Below are 12,878 nucleotides of genomic sequence, written 5' to 3' on the forward strand. Positions count from 1 at the left end.
AATTCTCAAATCAAGAAGAATTTTTCTAGACAAGCAAAACTTATCGTCTTGTTTTGAGAAATAATATGCTAATATTAAGTGAGCTTTTCCTTAAAACAAGCAAAATAATCTGCCAATGGGGCAAGCAAAATATTATTGTATTTCCTTTTGAAATGCATGTCATTACGAAGAAAAAAACATTGTTTGCCCTTCTAATCTTTAATTGAAATCTGAAAATACGCCAACTTTACTTTATCCAATCAGCTCGCAGTAAAAATCAAGCCACGCCCACTGTTTTCTCATTTAATATTCCGTTTGTTTATGAACTGCATCACAATACAAAAAAAAAAAAAAAGGTTGCAGCATCCAGTTCATGCGGACTTTAATATATATAAGTTGTTAATTTTTTTTTGGATTGTTCAGATGCCAGTGTAGTCTTACATGCGTGGCAGTAGAAGGCCGTCTTTTAGCCTCAGCATCATCATTTCAGCGCTCGCAGTCATTAGAGGCTGCTGAGAGCATCAGTTCTGTTACGTAATGAGCTTTTGTTCTGGTCGTCGTCATTAGTGTCGCCGTGTGTGAATATTTCACCTCTGTCCACTCGCTCATCATCTCCATCCACACTGCCTGGCTCATTTCATGCAGAAAACTCAACGTGGCATTACTGCTGAGTGTTTCCAGGAAAAACGGCCATAAAGGGCAGTCTGAGCAAACCTGCGTCAGTTAGGATGTTTAATAACAATCCAGCTTAACAAGTTATACATTTATAAATATACATTTAAATATTATTTTAGCTCATTTTGGTTTTGGTTTTGTTAATTTTGGTTTAGTTTTGATTTTGTGAAAATTGTATGTAGCTTTTTGTGTTTTAGTAATTTAGCAGAGTTTAACGGAAATGTCTAATGTTAAACAAATCAATATCATTAATTGGATATAGCTCCTCCAAAAATGAAAATTCTGTCATTATGTGTTCATCCTCCACTTCTTTAAACCTGTTTAAGTGTTTTCTGTTGTTAAACACAAAGGGCCCTATCATACACCCAGTGCAATGAGGTGTAAGACATGTTAGGCATGATTTGTTGCTATTTTCAGACCAGCGCAAACCTAATTTTCACATTTAGGGCCAAGTTGTTTAAGAAGCAAATCCATTTGCGCCACTTTGTGGATGTATTAGTATGCTAGTCTATAAAGGAGGCGTGTTAAGGCGCATTGTTTGTGCGTTGCTATTTTTAGGAACTGATATAGACTGTGCCATTGACCAACTAAAAGCTGGTCTAAAGTCCAGCGCAGAGTGCGTTAGTTATGTGCTTATGCAGGTCCAAATGCTTACATCTTAATAATAACAGCTTAATATCTTTATGACCATTTGTATTACTATTATTATTATTAGTAGTAGTAGTAATAGTAGTAGTATTTATTGTTTTTGTTTGTTTTAATAAAAACAAGATTAGATTTGTGCATCTGTCAGGTTTTGGAGACGTCTGCATCATCATATGGGGCATAAGAATAGGACGTGTGTTGGAATATTCCTCTTTAGTGTGTTTGGATATAACTTTTTTGACCACACTTCGTTATTATGGTTCATTTATTCGTTTGCTGGAAATTAGAACTGAATTTAAAAATAGTTTTGAAACAAATCTTTGCGCTTAACAAACGAAATTAAAGATGTAGGCTGATGGATGTCTTCAGGGGAGTGAGTACAACACCGTTTCCTTATCCACAAAGTAAAGGAGTAAAGAGTGAAAGTACAGTAAAGAGGCCGAATGGAGGAGGCTCATTCTTTATTCTCTCACTGCAGATGGTCTGTTTAACTGTTCAGTTTTTCCACTTACAAACTCTGCCATGTGAATAGCAAATGCACCATGTCGTGTATGTCTTCATGTCCTTTTAAAGGGAATGGGACATGAGATTCTGATTGGTTAAATACTCGTTATATTAAAAAACACCCATAATTCATTAAGAGAATAAGATCAACTCTGTTAGACCATAAACTGGGGTGATTATAAAAAAAAGCGTCTGGTGCAAATGTGCAAAAACTGGTGCAAGCATCAGTTAAAATGTCAAAGAGATGAATGATTGTTTTCTACATGTGGTTTGTCAAACCCACTTACCTGAGGCCCACAGGGGAGACGTATGAAAGTTTTATTTTATCGCAGTTAACAAAAGTGTTTTTAGTCAAAAGAGTTTTAGTCTTTTTCATTAGTTTGAGTTTTGTTTTTTGAAAATATCCTTGATCAGTGTTTTTCCTTGACCAACAAAAAATCATTTAATATGACATTTGTTATTTCATTTCAGTTTACGAACGTGCTTTTTGACTAACAGTTTTAGTCTTTTTCATTAGTTTGAGTTTTGATTTATGAAAATATCCTTAATCAGTAATTTCCTTGACCAGCAAAATGTCACTTATGAATTTTTAATTTTATTTCAGTCAACAAGCACATATATTGTAAATGCACTTAAAAAAAGAGATATGGGGTGATTGTAAAAAATTGTCTGGTGCAAATGTGCAAAAACTGGTGCAAGTGGTTTGTCAAGCCCACTCACCTGGTTGAGGCACACTCAGAAATGTCTTATAACTCATAATGTTTTGAGATTGTTGTGTCGTGTGGTGGAGGTACCCGTGTTATGACATTTCCCTTTTATTAAATGTCATATTTGTTTTAGACTACCCTTTACTTTATAGTCTTTTTCATCAGTTTGAGTTTTGGTTTCTGGGAATTTGTGTTTTCCTTGACCAGCGGTGCACTCGTCTCTTCAGCGCGGCGGGGAGGCCAGTGTGGAGGGCGTCCTTAACCAGCTGATCCTGGAGCATCTGCAGCTGGCTCCTCTTCAGTGGGGTAAGAAAAACACCTTTCGCTTTCCCTCAATTCAGATATTCAAATCTATTCACACTCAGAGGTGATCTGTCTCCAGGACCGGTCTCTGCTCATGTTTCTTATTTGCATTTGTAATGGAGGAGAACTGTCCCTCACCGTGTGTGATGGAGGCCGGAGACAAGGCTCTCGTGTCGTCCGTGCAGTTTTTATATTAGTGTTGTCGGTGTATGCAGGCATTTGGTTGAGAGACAATCTTGACTGCTTTCGTAAGAGCTGCGGTTGAAAGTCGGCTGTTTTCAAAAATTTACAACTGCACTGTAAATATGACGTGAATGCATTGGGACGCTTTTTTTTTTTTTACATTTCAGTGTTTACAAAGAGATTACTTCAAAAAGTACATGAGTAGTCTTGACAAATTATACATCAGTCTAAAGCTACAACCCTCAAGCAGCCATTGTAGCTAGTTGTTTTTCAATGGGAAGGTTACAAAGAATGTATTTAAGTTGTACAGAACATATGGAGTACATACTTATCATTGGAAAAACAAGACACACACACATTCATTGCTGTACATCACGGTTTATTTCGAAAGGTAAGAGTCCTCAGCACAACATGCCATAGAACCCAATCCGTCCACCGACACAGTAGTGTTGAATTTTAGATGCTTATTGGTTTGTTTATGTCATCGTTTCTGTTCTTCATACGTGGATTACTCAATTAGCTGGATTTGGTTATTGAAGATTTGACACGACCCAGGATCAGTTCGTTCTTCAAAACTGATCCGAGAGTTGATGTCATGGCAACAGTTCTGGTAGCTCAAACCTGCAGAAAGCAGCAGCTTATTTCATAGAAACAGGATTAGATCGGCTCATATCAAGCTAAAGTAATATTGAAAGTATGCTGATATTTTATTATATAGTGTATATATACACACTTATAATTTATAATAATTAATAATTCATGTTATTTAATATTAAACAGTTAATAATGTTTATGTTTATATACAGTTGAAGTCATTTTTATTAGCCTCCCTTTAAATATTTGTTCTTTTTAAAATATTTCCACAATGATGTTTAACAGAGCAAGGACATTTTCACAGTATGTCTGATAATGTTTTTTTCTTCTAGAGAAAGTCTTACTTGTTTTATTTCGGCTAGAATAAAAGCAGTTTTTAATTTTTTAAACACCATTTTAGGGACAAAATTATCAGCCCCTTTAAGTCATATTTTCCCCCCAGAGTCTACAGAACAAACCATCGTTATACAATAACTTGCCTAATTACACTTACCTGCCTAGTTCAGATTATTAACCTAATTAAGCCTTTAAATGTCACTTTAAGCTGTATAGAAGTTTCATGAAAAATATCTTGCCAAATATTGTTTTAAACAGAAGTTGGGGAAAAAATAAACAAGTGACCTGATAATTTAGGGGGGTTAATAATTCTGACTTTAACTGTATTAAACTTTATGCTTGTATGCCTAGCCAATCCTCCATTATTTTTAAAAGTTTACACCAGAATGGGTAAACTAGACAACACTCCCAGATCATATGTAAATAAGTACCCTCTTCTTTATTGCATTTCCAACACTGATTATTTCCAGCTAGTCTGATCCAGCTCTTGTTAAATTTCTGTATAATAATAGGCATGCGCAGTATTGGACGTTTTTTTTTTTTTTTTTTGGGTGTTATAAAGGAATAATAATTTATGCAGCACATAAAAAAATCTTGGACATGGTGACAATCTTGTTTTATTCCTCTCTGAGCAAAGTCACTGGTTCAGTGACCTGTCAGTCAATACATGCCATGATGTGATGCACCTGCACAGCTTTATGCTAACAGTTCAAGCTGACGACAGAACGGCTGGTTTGCAAAAACAAAACAAAGAAAATGGAAGACGTAAAACTGCAGCACAATTATAAGTAGTAATTTATGGTGTGCTTCTAAATTTTACAATATCAATGGCAAGTTTACAGTATTACTGGCACACTGTAATTTACAAGCGCACTGTATATGAACAATTACAACTATGCTGTAAAACTACAGTAATGACATTTGTATTGATTATGAAATTAAATTACATTTATATATATTCATGACATTTATAGACAGAAACAGCTAAAACAGTCATGAAATGGCCTGCATAGAGTCCAGACCTTAATATAGTATTGTAAAGGCTGTATAGGATTGCTTGGTCAGAGAAAAAAAACCCTCAAAAATACACACACATAAGATGATGAACTGGTAAATGGACTTAAAATAAATACAGTTTTATTCTGAAAACAGTGGTTTGTTTTCCTCCGTTTTGTATACGTATTTCTTTTCTATCTGTTTATTTTTTTATGCAGAGACCGGTTTTATATCTGTAAGGTCATTAAAACTTTGCTAAAACACTACAACTGCCGGGGAACCAAAGCCTTTGCATAGTACAATGTTGGAAATATATCTATAAGCATTGTAACTCTTAACTTCCTTCTCACCCTCACTCTGCACGTGTTTATTCAAACCCGCTAACACTAATGCAATTTCATGAGCTCATAAATGTTGGAGGACCCATCTGAGATGACCAGACCGTGACATGAAACATGTTCTGTATCACACGCTGATCATCTCTTTCACGTTTATCAGCGTTGTGTTGGGCTGTCAGTGCGCTGGTGTCTTATTTATCTGTTCTCCTGTCAGGCCTGTCTTCTCGTGTATTGATGTGCTTTCATGTTTTTGTCTGACCTGCCGATGGAGGGCAAATTGAGATGTTTCAGCTGTAAAAAATAAAAATAATAATAAAAAAAATGGTGTGTTATAATTTCAGGATGTATTTAAAAATACAGTAATGTCCACAAAGTGATGTCAAAATGAGACCTGCATTTAAATATTTTGCATTAAATAATACAGCAAGTTGCTTTACATTAAAAACGTAAGTCTTAAAAACGTAATTCGTAATTCTTTGCCTTAAAAGCGACAAGTTGGCTTTACTTTAAAAAAAAGGAGGTTATACCCGTTGTAACTTAGAAATTTACTTAATTATTAAAAGGCAAAGGGTTTACATGTTTTTTTTTTTTAAGTCTCAATAATATACAGGTCTGGGCGCTGTGCAGGCCATTTCATGTTCTGTGATTCAGCAGCTGTTTTCTTTCTCCAAATAGGATTTCACTGCATTAGTGGCTCATTATCATGCCGAAAATGAAAAGTATTATTACCACTAAAGTCCTTAATCAGAAGGAATGGCATAATGAAGTAAACTTATATGAACTTTTCAGACAATATTGGTAGAAATGCAGCTCAAACCAGGACAAACAGCCTCTCTCCAACATGGTTTTTCACATATCTTAAACAATTAAACTAACACAATTTAAACTCTAACCTGACATCTATCCTAACAAAACATACAACTACAAAAATGGACACTTTTGTGGTAAACAGTCACATATGTCCATTATACCAGCAACAGATTTAAAGTTGCACAGTACTGTATGTATATATAATGACATCATCTAAATATTTAATTGACAATTTTTGTTTGGCAGATTTTAGTTTATGGCATAATTTAGGTTTAATTTCAATCTAATTGTAATAAAGTTTGCCGGGAAGAAGGAGGCATAGAACCGACGCAGTTTTAAAATTTTTATTTACAACAGTGACGGCAGCTCCTTACGGAGACTGCCGTCTAAACCAAAACAAACGGAGGCAGCTACTCACGGAGAATGCCGTCAAACTGAAAGCCAAAGTAAAATATGTCCGGGCCCGGTCCTCTCTCGGCTTCCTCTGCCATCGTTCCTCCTTTTATGGTCCAGAGCTCCTTCCGTGGGATTCGAGGCAGGTGCACACCGCAGGTGTATTCACTTACGTGGTGGCCTCACTCTGTTCCCACGGCTCTCGGCCACGCCACCTCGCCACACTGATAAAATTATTAATTTACGAATATATCTTACAATTATTGTCGAAAAACAAACGCAGTGAACTAGTGTACAGTGTCAGGAGCACTATAAAAAAGCAGAGTTTCACACAATAGGCTATACAGCTATTGTTTCTTCCCATACTGATAAACCTCCGGTGAATGGCTTTTTTTTTTTTCAATTTCATTCAGTTTCTTTTACAGAATCGATGTTGTAATGTAATTGAAATATAGTTAGTTAAATAGATTTGAGCGTTCATTTAGTTGTTCAAGCGTAAAATGAGATGAAAGATTGTTTACAAGCACATACCTGTCAGGATTAGCAGGCCAGCGCAGAACTTTTATTAAATGTAAAATAAATGTTCATATTTTAAAGACATGGCATGGAAAAATTTAATTGAATGCTGTGCTTCTTGTACTTTCTGAGACCCACTTTATATTGTCTATCAGTCAGGCAGAGAAGACCTTGATTTTTAAAGCAGTCTGACCTCAAATGCGCTGATTTTGTAACGGTATACAGTTCAGCGGAAGTGCTTAACCTAGGTTACTGAAAAATTAAAAGTCCTTCAGCATACTTCTGCATATACCCTATTCATTCATGTCATCCCAACACAAATCAATTAAGTTAACTATTAACGATTAAGTTAATTATACCTAAAACAGTCAAGTTGTCTCCTAAAAAATTTCAATAATTGTGTTGTTTCAGCTCATTTTAAATAAGTTATTTGAACAAACAGCAAAAATGAGCAACTATTTTTCTGCATTTTCTGTAATGATAATGTTTGCTTCGTTATTACAATTTTATACACTTTTAATCTCACATCTATGACTTTAATCTTCAGTTTTCAGGAAAAATGTCAGATTTTAAAGATATAAACATTGCTTGTAAACATTGCTAGTTGACTTTGCTTTTAAAAAGTTTGCGCATAGTTGGTTTACTTAATAATTTAAAGGCAATGGGATTACTCACTTTTCAAGTAATGTTAATTATTCTATTATTTTAAATTTAATCTACCTTTTTTATTATTATTTTTTCTTTTCCATAAAATCATCTAAATATGAGGATATATTATATTTATGTTTAATAAATATATATTAGTCTCATTTTGGTTAAAAACATTTAATTAACAATTTTTATTGGACAGAATGTAGTTTGTAGCATTATTTTAGTTGCATTTTGCTGAGTGCATTTGGACAAATAAATACATTTTTAATCTCATATTTATGAATTTTCATCTTCAGAATTATGCCACCGAGAAAAAAAGTCAGATTTTTGTGATTAAAAAGTTGTAATTACATTCTGTTTGCTATAAAATAATTTGTAATACACATTTCTAATACAAATGAAATTATAAATATAACACTTATTAGTGATTTCATGTCTGTTGATCCCATTGTACATATAAATACAGTATATTTTTGCAAGTTTACAGTAATATGCATTTTATTTTAAAGCAACACTTGTTTAACCTATGCATTTGGTTGCATAAAAAAAAAAACTTAAAGCCCATTTTTGACCGCATTTACTCTTAAAAGTGTCGTTTCTAAACCAGCACACAGCAATTTGCAGAGATATTCAAACGCTCACAAGTGAAGCTGCAGAGCCATTAAAATGCTTTCCCATCGTCAGCGGCATTTATTTAGCTGTTAAATGCTGTCAGTGCTCTTTAATGCTTTAATGGACCTATATCAGAAGTCCCTCTCTCTCTCTCCTTCATTTATCAGAGATGTGAAAATTGCAGGACTCTTGATTAAAACCTGGTACGAGCTTTTGAAATGTGTGACGGGTCCGTCTGCACCCGCCTGTCTTCCAGTCCAGATACTCTCATATAGATATACAGTACATTGAGATCTGCACTAATAGCTGCTTCGTGTCTCTGGAAAGAAGAAAACTGTAGTGGAGTTCGTTATGAAAACTGACATGTCCGACTTTATAAACTGACATATATTACAGTGAGACCTGAGCCAGGTCAATGCGTTTGGATGGAAAGTTATTAAAAAGTAAAGACAGACTTTTAAAGACTGCTATTTTTAGAACTTGGCTATAGTTCATGTATGAGTACGGTTATTTAATTCTTGAACTTATTTAACTTTTCAACTACAGCAGATACACACTTTAAAAAATCTGTGAAAGTTATGGTAAAATAAATGGTAACTGTGGTTGCAAGATTTTTAACATTAAAAATACATAAAAAAACATAAATGACATTTAATTTTTTAATATATTTTATATAATTAAATTTTATATAATATTATTTTATTTTATAATTTTTTTTATATTTTCAAATTTTAAAAGTAAGGAAAAAATTAAAAGGTAGCTGTGCTTGTTGGAATTTTACTGTTAAAATACAGTAGAAGCAATGTTTTGAAATTTACGGTAAAAAATTCTAGCTGTAATTGTCAGTTTTTCATTATTAAAAATACGGTATAAACGTAAAATACATAAAAAAAAATTTGAAATCACATTTTAAAATGATCTGTTAAATTTACAGTAAAATTAAAACAATAATAAATGTAAAAAACAATGAATGTCTCAATTTTATGGTAAATTACTGTAATTTATTAATATATACAAGTATTTTTACATTTACGGTAAATGAATTGTAGCTGCGATTGCCGGATTTTTTCACAAAAAAATTAAATCACATTTTATAAAAATATATGCAATTACGGTAAAAAAGGTAGTTGTGGTTACTGAAATTTTACCCGTAAAAATACAGTATACATGTAAAAAAAGTCTACATTTTACAGTCAATTACTGTATTTTTTTTCATTTATCCTCCAACACCAATGTTTTGAAATTGACGGTTAAAATAGGTAGCTGTGGTTGCTGGAATTGTACAGTTAAAAATATAATATAAATTTAAAAAAAAAAAAGAGTTATCTATCATTGTCACTCAGCAACCAATCAGACACAAGACCAGCCACACAGCAACCAATTAAACACAAGACCAGTCACTCAGCAACCAATAAAATCAAGACAGCCAATGTTCTGCACAATAAAGCAGATAACCGACATCATGTGGCCATGGACACCTATTTATATTTAAATCATCAACATTAACATTTTAGATCTGAAGTACAAGCAATAGTAAGTGTCCATTTTAAGCCCTGTGTCATTTCTTTATCACTTTCTTTTAGCCGTTTTAAACGCTCCTGCCGTGTGATGAATGAAATTACAAATATCTCCGCGGATGCTCAATTAGCTTGAGCTTATAAAATATGATGCATAGTAATTGCAAAATTAGATTTGCTGCTTAAAATAGCCTGCAAGACGTCATCTTACGCATTTTTCAATATCAACCCTTCAGAGCAGCCAGAGACCTGTATGATAAAACACACATAAGCCCATGAGTATCTGTACACACTCCACGATATATAGGGAGTTTAGACACACATAGATACTTGTATGCATGGTTTACAGGGACACTCCATATGTGCAGTGTATTTTATACTGTAATAACTGCGTATTATATGTCCCTTCCCCAACCCTCACAGCAAATTTTGAATGTGAAAAGACCCCATTAGGTGTGATTAAGTATTTTGAATTATGAAGACACAAGGTATGTCCTCATAAACCACTTCATAGAGTACAACTAGGTCACAAGCAAGTCATTATGGAATTTCGTTCTCGTAAACCATATAAACAAGCACACACACAAGCATACATCAGTGTCAGAAATGGACAGTGCTGCATTGTTTCTTTCGCAAACGAACAGAATAGCATGAATCCTGTACGGTTGCCATGGTAACCCAGAATGCTGCGGAGTACCTGCCTTTACTTATAGCAAATATATTCAAGTACGGAAATGAATAAATCAGTAGATTACGGCTCTAGCACATTAATCGACACTCACGCTGTGCTGATGAGATGCCCAAAGTGTCCCACACTAAAGGCGTCAAGCTTTTCCAGAGCATCCAACGTCCTCAGGCATGCTGATTAAATTGATTTGAGCTTTTTTGTTTCAGTGGCTCCTTATAAATAATGCATGCTCTTACTTTTTATAATGCAATCAGTTTCATTCAATCCTGATTTATCAAATTATAGAAACAATGACTATATTTTCATCGATCACCTCATCGAAAGTAAACCCGAGGTTCATTCATGATTCTGTTTTTCTTGTTGTTTCGGTCTCTGTCCTAAGACAAATAAATAAGTGAATGAATGAATTTACAACAGACCATTGATGGATTTATGTGTCTCTGTGAAATGAGTGTGATCATATAGACTGTAGAAATATCCCTGATTTCAACTGTAAAAAAAAAAAAAAAAAAAAAAAAAAAAAAAAACAGAAATAATGCTGCAGTAAAAGTCCATTCCATGGTTAACAGTATATACAGTTGAAGTCAGAATTATTAGCCCCCCTTTGGGTTTTTTTTTTTCATTAAATATTTCCAAAATGATGTGTACAGAGCAAGGAAATGTTCTGATCTTATGTCTGATAATATTTTTTCTTTTAGAGAAAGTCTTATTTGAATTAGAATTAAAAGAATAAACTTTATTAGAATAAAAGCAATTCTTATTTTTTTTAAAAACATTTTGAGGTCAAAATTATTAGCCCCTTTATGCTAACTTTTTTTCGATAGTCTACAGAACAAACCATCTTTACAATACCTTGCCTAATTACTCTAACCAGCCTAGTTGACCTAAATAACCTAGTTAAGCCTTTAAATGTCACTTTAAGCTGTATAGAAGTTTCTTGAAGAATATCTAGTCAAATATTATCTACCGTCTTCATGGCAAAGATAAAATAAATCAGTTATTAGAGAGTTATTAAAATTATTATGTTCAGAAATGTGTTGAAAAAATCTGCTCTCAGTTGAGCAGAAATCAGGAAAAAAAATTAACATAATTCAGGGGGCTAATAATTCTTACTTCAACTGTATATACAGTAAATAACTGTAAAATGACTTTTTGTTTACTGTGGTTGCTTTTAGTTTTTTCTCTTGAGTTATGCATATTGCTACAGCAAAAATCTATAACTTGTTTTACAGTAAGTTTCCTTATTATATACAGTAAATAACTGTAAAATTACTTTTTATTACTGTGGTTGTTTTCAGTTTTCTCTCTCTCTCTCTCTCTTGAGTTTTGCACATTGCTACAGTAAAAATTCATAGCTTGTTTATCAGTAAGTGTCTTTAATTTAAACAGCAAATAACTAAATGACTTTTTAATACTGTGGTTGCTTTTAGTTTTTTCTCTTGAGTTATGCACATGGCTAGTGTACAAATCCATAACTTGTTTATCAGTAGGTTTCTTAAAACTGTATATACAGTAAATAACTGTAAAATGACCTTTTATCACTGTGGTTGTTTTTAGTTTTATTTTTTGTCTCTTGAGTTTTGCACATTGCTACAGCAAAAATCCATAACTTGTTTATCAGTAATTTTCATTAATATAAAAAGTAAATAACTGTAAAATTACTTTTTTTTTTTTTCTACTGTGGTTGCTTTTAGTTTTTTCTTCTCAGGTTATACACATTGCTAAAGTACGAATCCATAACTTGTTTAACAGTAAGTTTACTTTATATATACAGTAAATAACTGTAAAATGACTTTTTATAGCTGTCGTTTTTTTTTAGTTCTCTCTCTCTCTCTCTCTCTCTCTCTCTCTCTCTCTCTCTCTCTCTCTCTCTCTCTCTCTCTCTCTTGAGTTTTGCACATTGCTTAAGTAAAAATCCATAACTTCTTTATCAGTACGTGTCCTTAATTTATAACTGTAAAATATTTTTTTTTACTGTGGTTGCTTTAACTTTTTTCTTCTCTTTATTTATGCACATTGCTACAGTACAAATCCATAACTTGTTTATAAGTATGTTTTCTTTAATATATATAAAGTAAATAACTGTAAAATGACCTTTTGTTTACTGTGGTTGCTTTCAATTTACTCTCTCTCTTGAGTTTTGCACATTGCTACAGTACAACAACATAACTTGTTTTACCGTTTGTTTCTTTAATATGTACAGTAAATAACTGTAGATGCTGTTTTATTACTCTTAGTTTTTAGTTCTTTCTCTCTCTCTTGGGTTATGCACATTAGGGTTTTTACATCTAATTATGATAAAAAAAATGTTTATTGCATTATTTTGTGTAAATATGTGCTTTACCATGATGGGGTTTAGTAGTTGTGTGAATGACACTGAGCATCTTTTATATATTAGTATGCTTCTCTGCTTGTGGGGAATGTTGTTTGT

At 33.1% G+C, this 12,878-nt stretch overlaps 1 protein-coding gene across 3 annotated transcripts in view; it reads left to right on the plus strand.

The window, feature by feature from the left end:
• trappc9 (trafficking protein particle complex subunit 9) overlaps nucleotides 1-12,878 on the plus strand; it is a 308,149-nt gene that overhangs the window by 208,025 nt on the left and 87,246 nt on the right. For all 3 annotated transcript variants that reach the window (XM_073931376.1, XM_073931377.1, XM_073931378.1), the window contains one exon: nucleotides 2,726-2,816. In XM_073931376.1, coding sequence (XP_073787477.1) covers nucleotides 2,726-2,816 — 91 coding nt within the window. The remainder of the gene's footprint in view (nucleotides 1-2,725; nucleotides 2,817-12,878) is intronic.

Source organism: Danio rerio, chromosome 19, assembly GCF_049306965.1.
Source record: "Danio rerio strain Tuebingen ecotype United States chromosome 19, GRCz12tu, whole genome shotgun sequence".
Taxonomy (NCBI): Eukaryota; Metazoa; Chordata; class Actinopteri; order Cypriniformes; family Danionidae; genus Danio; species Danio rerio.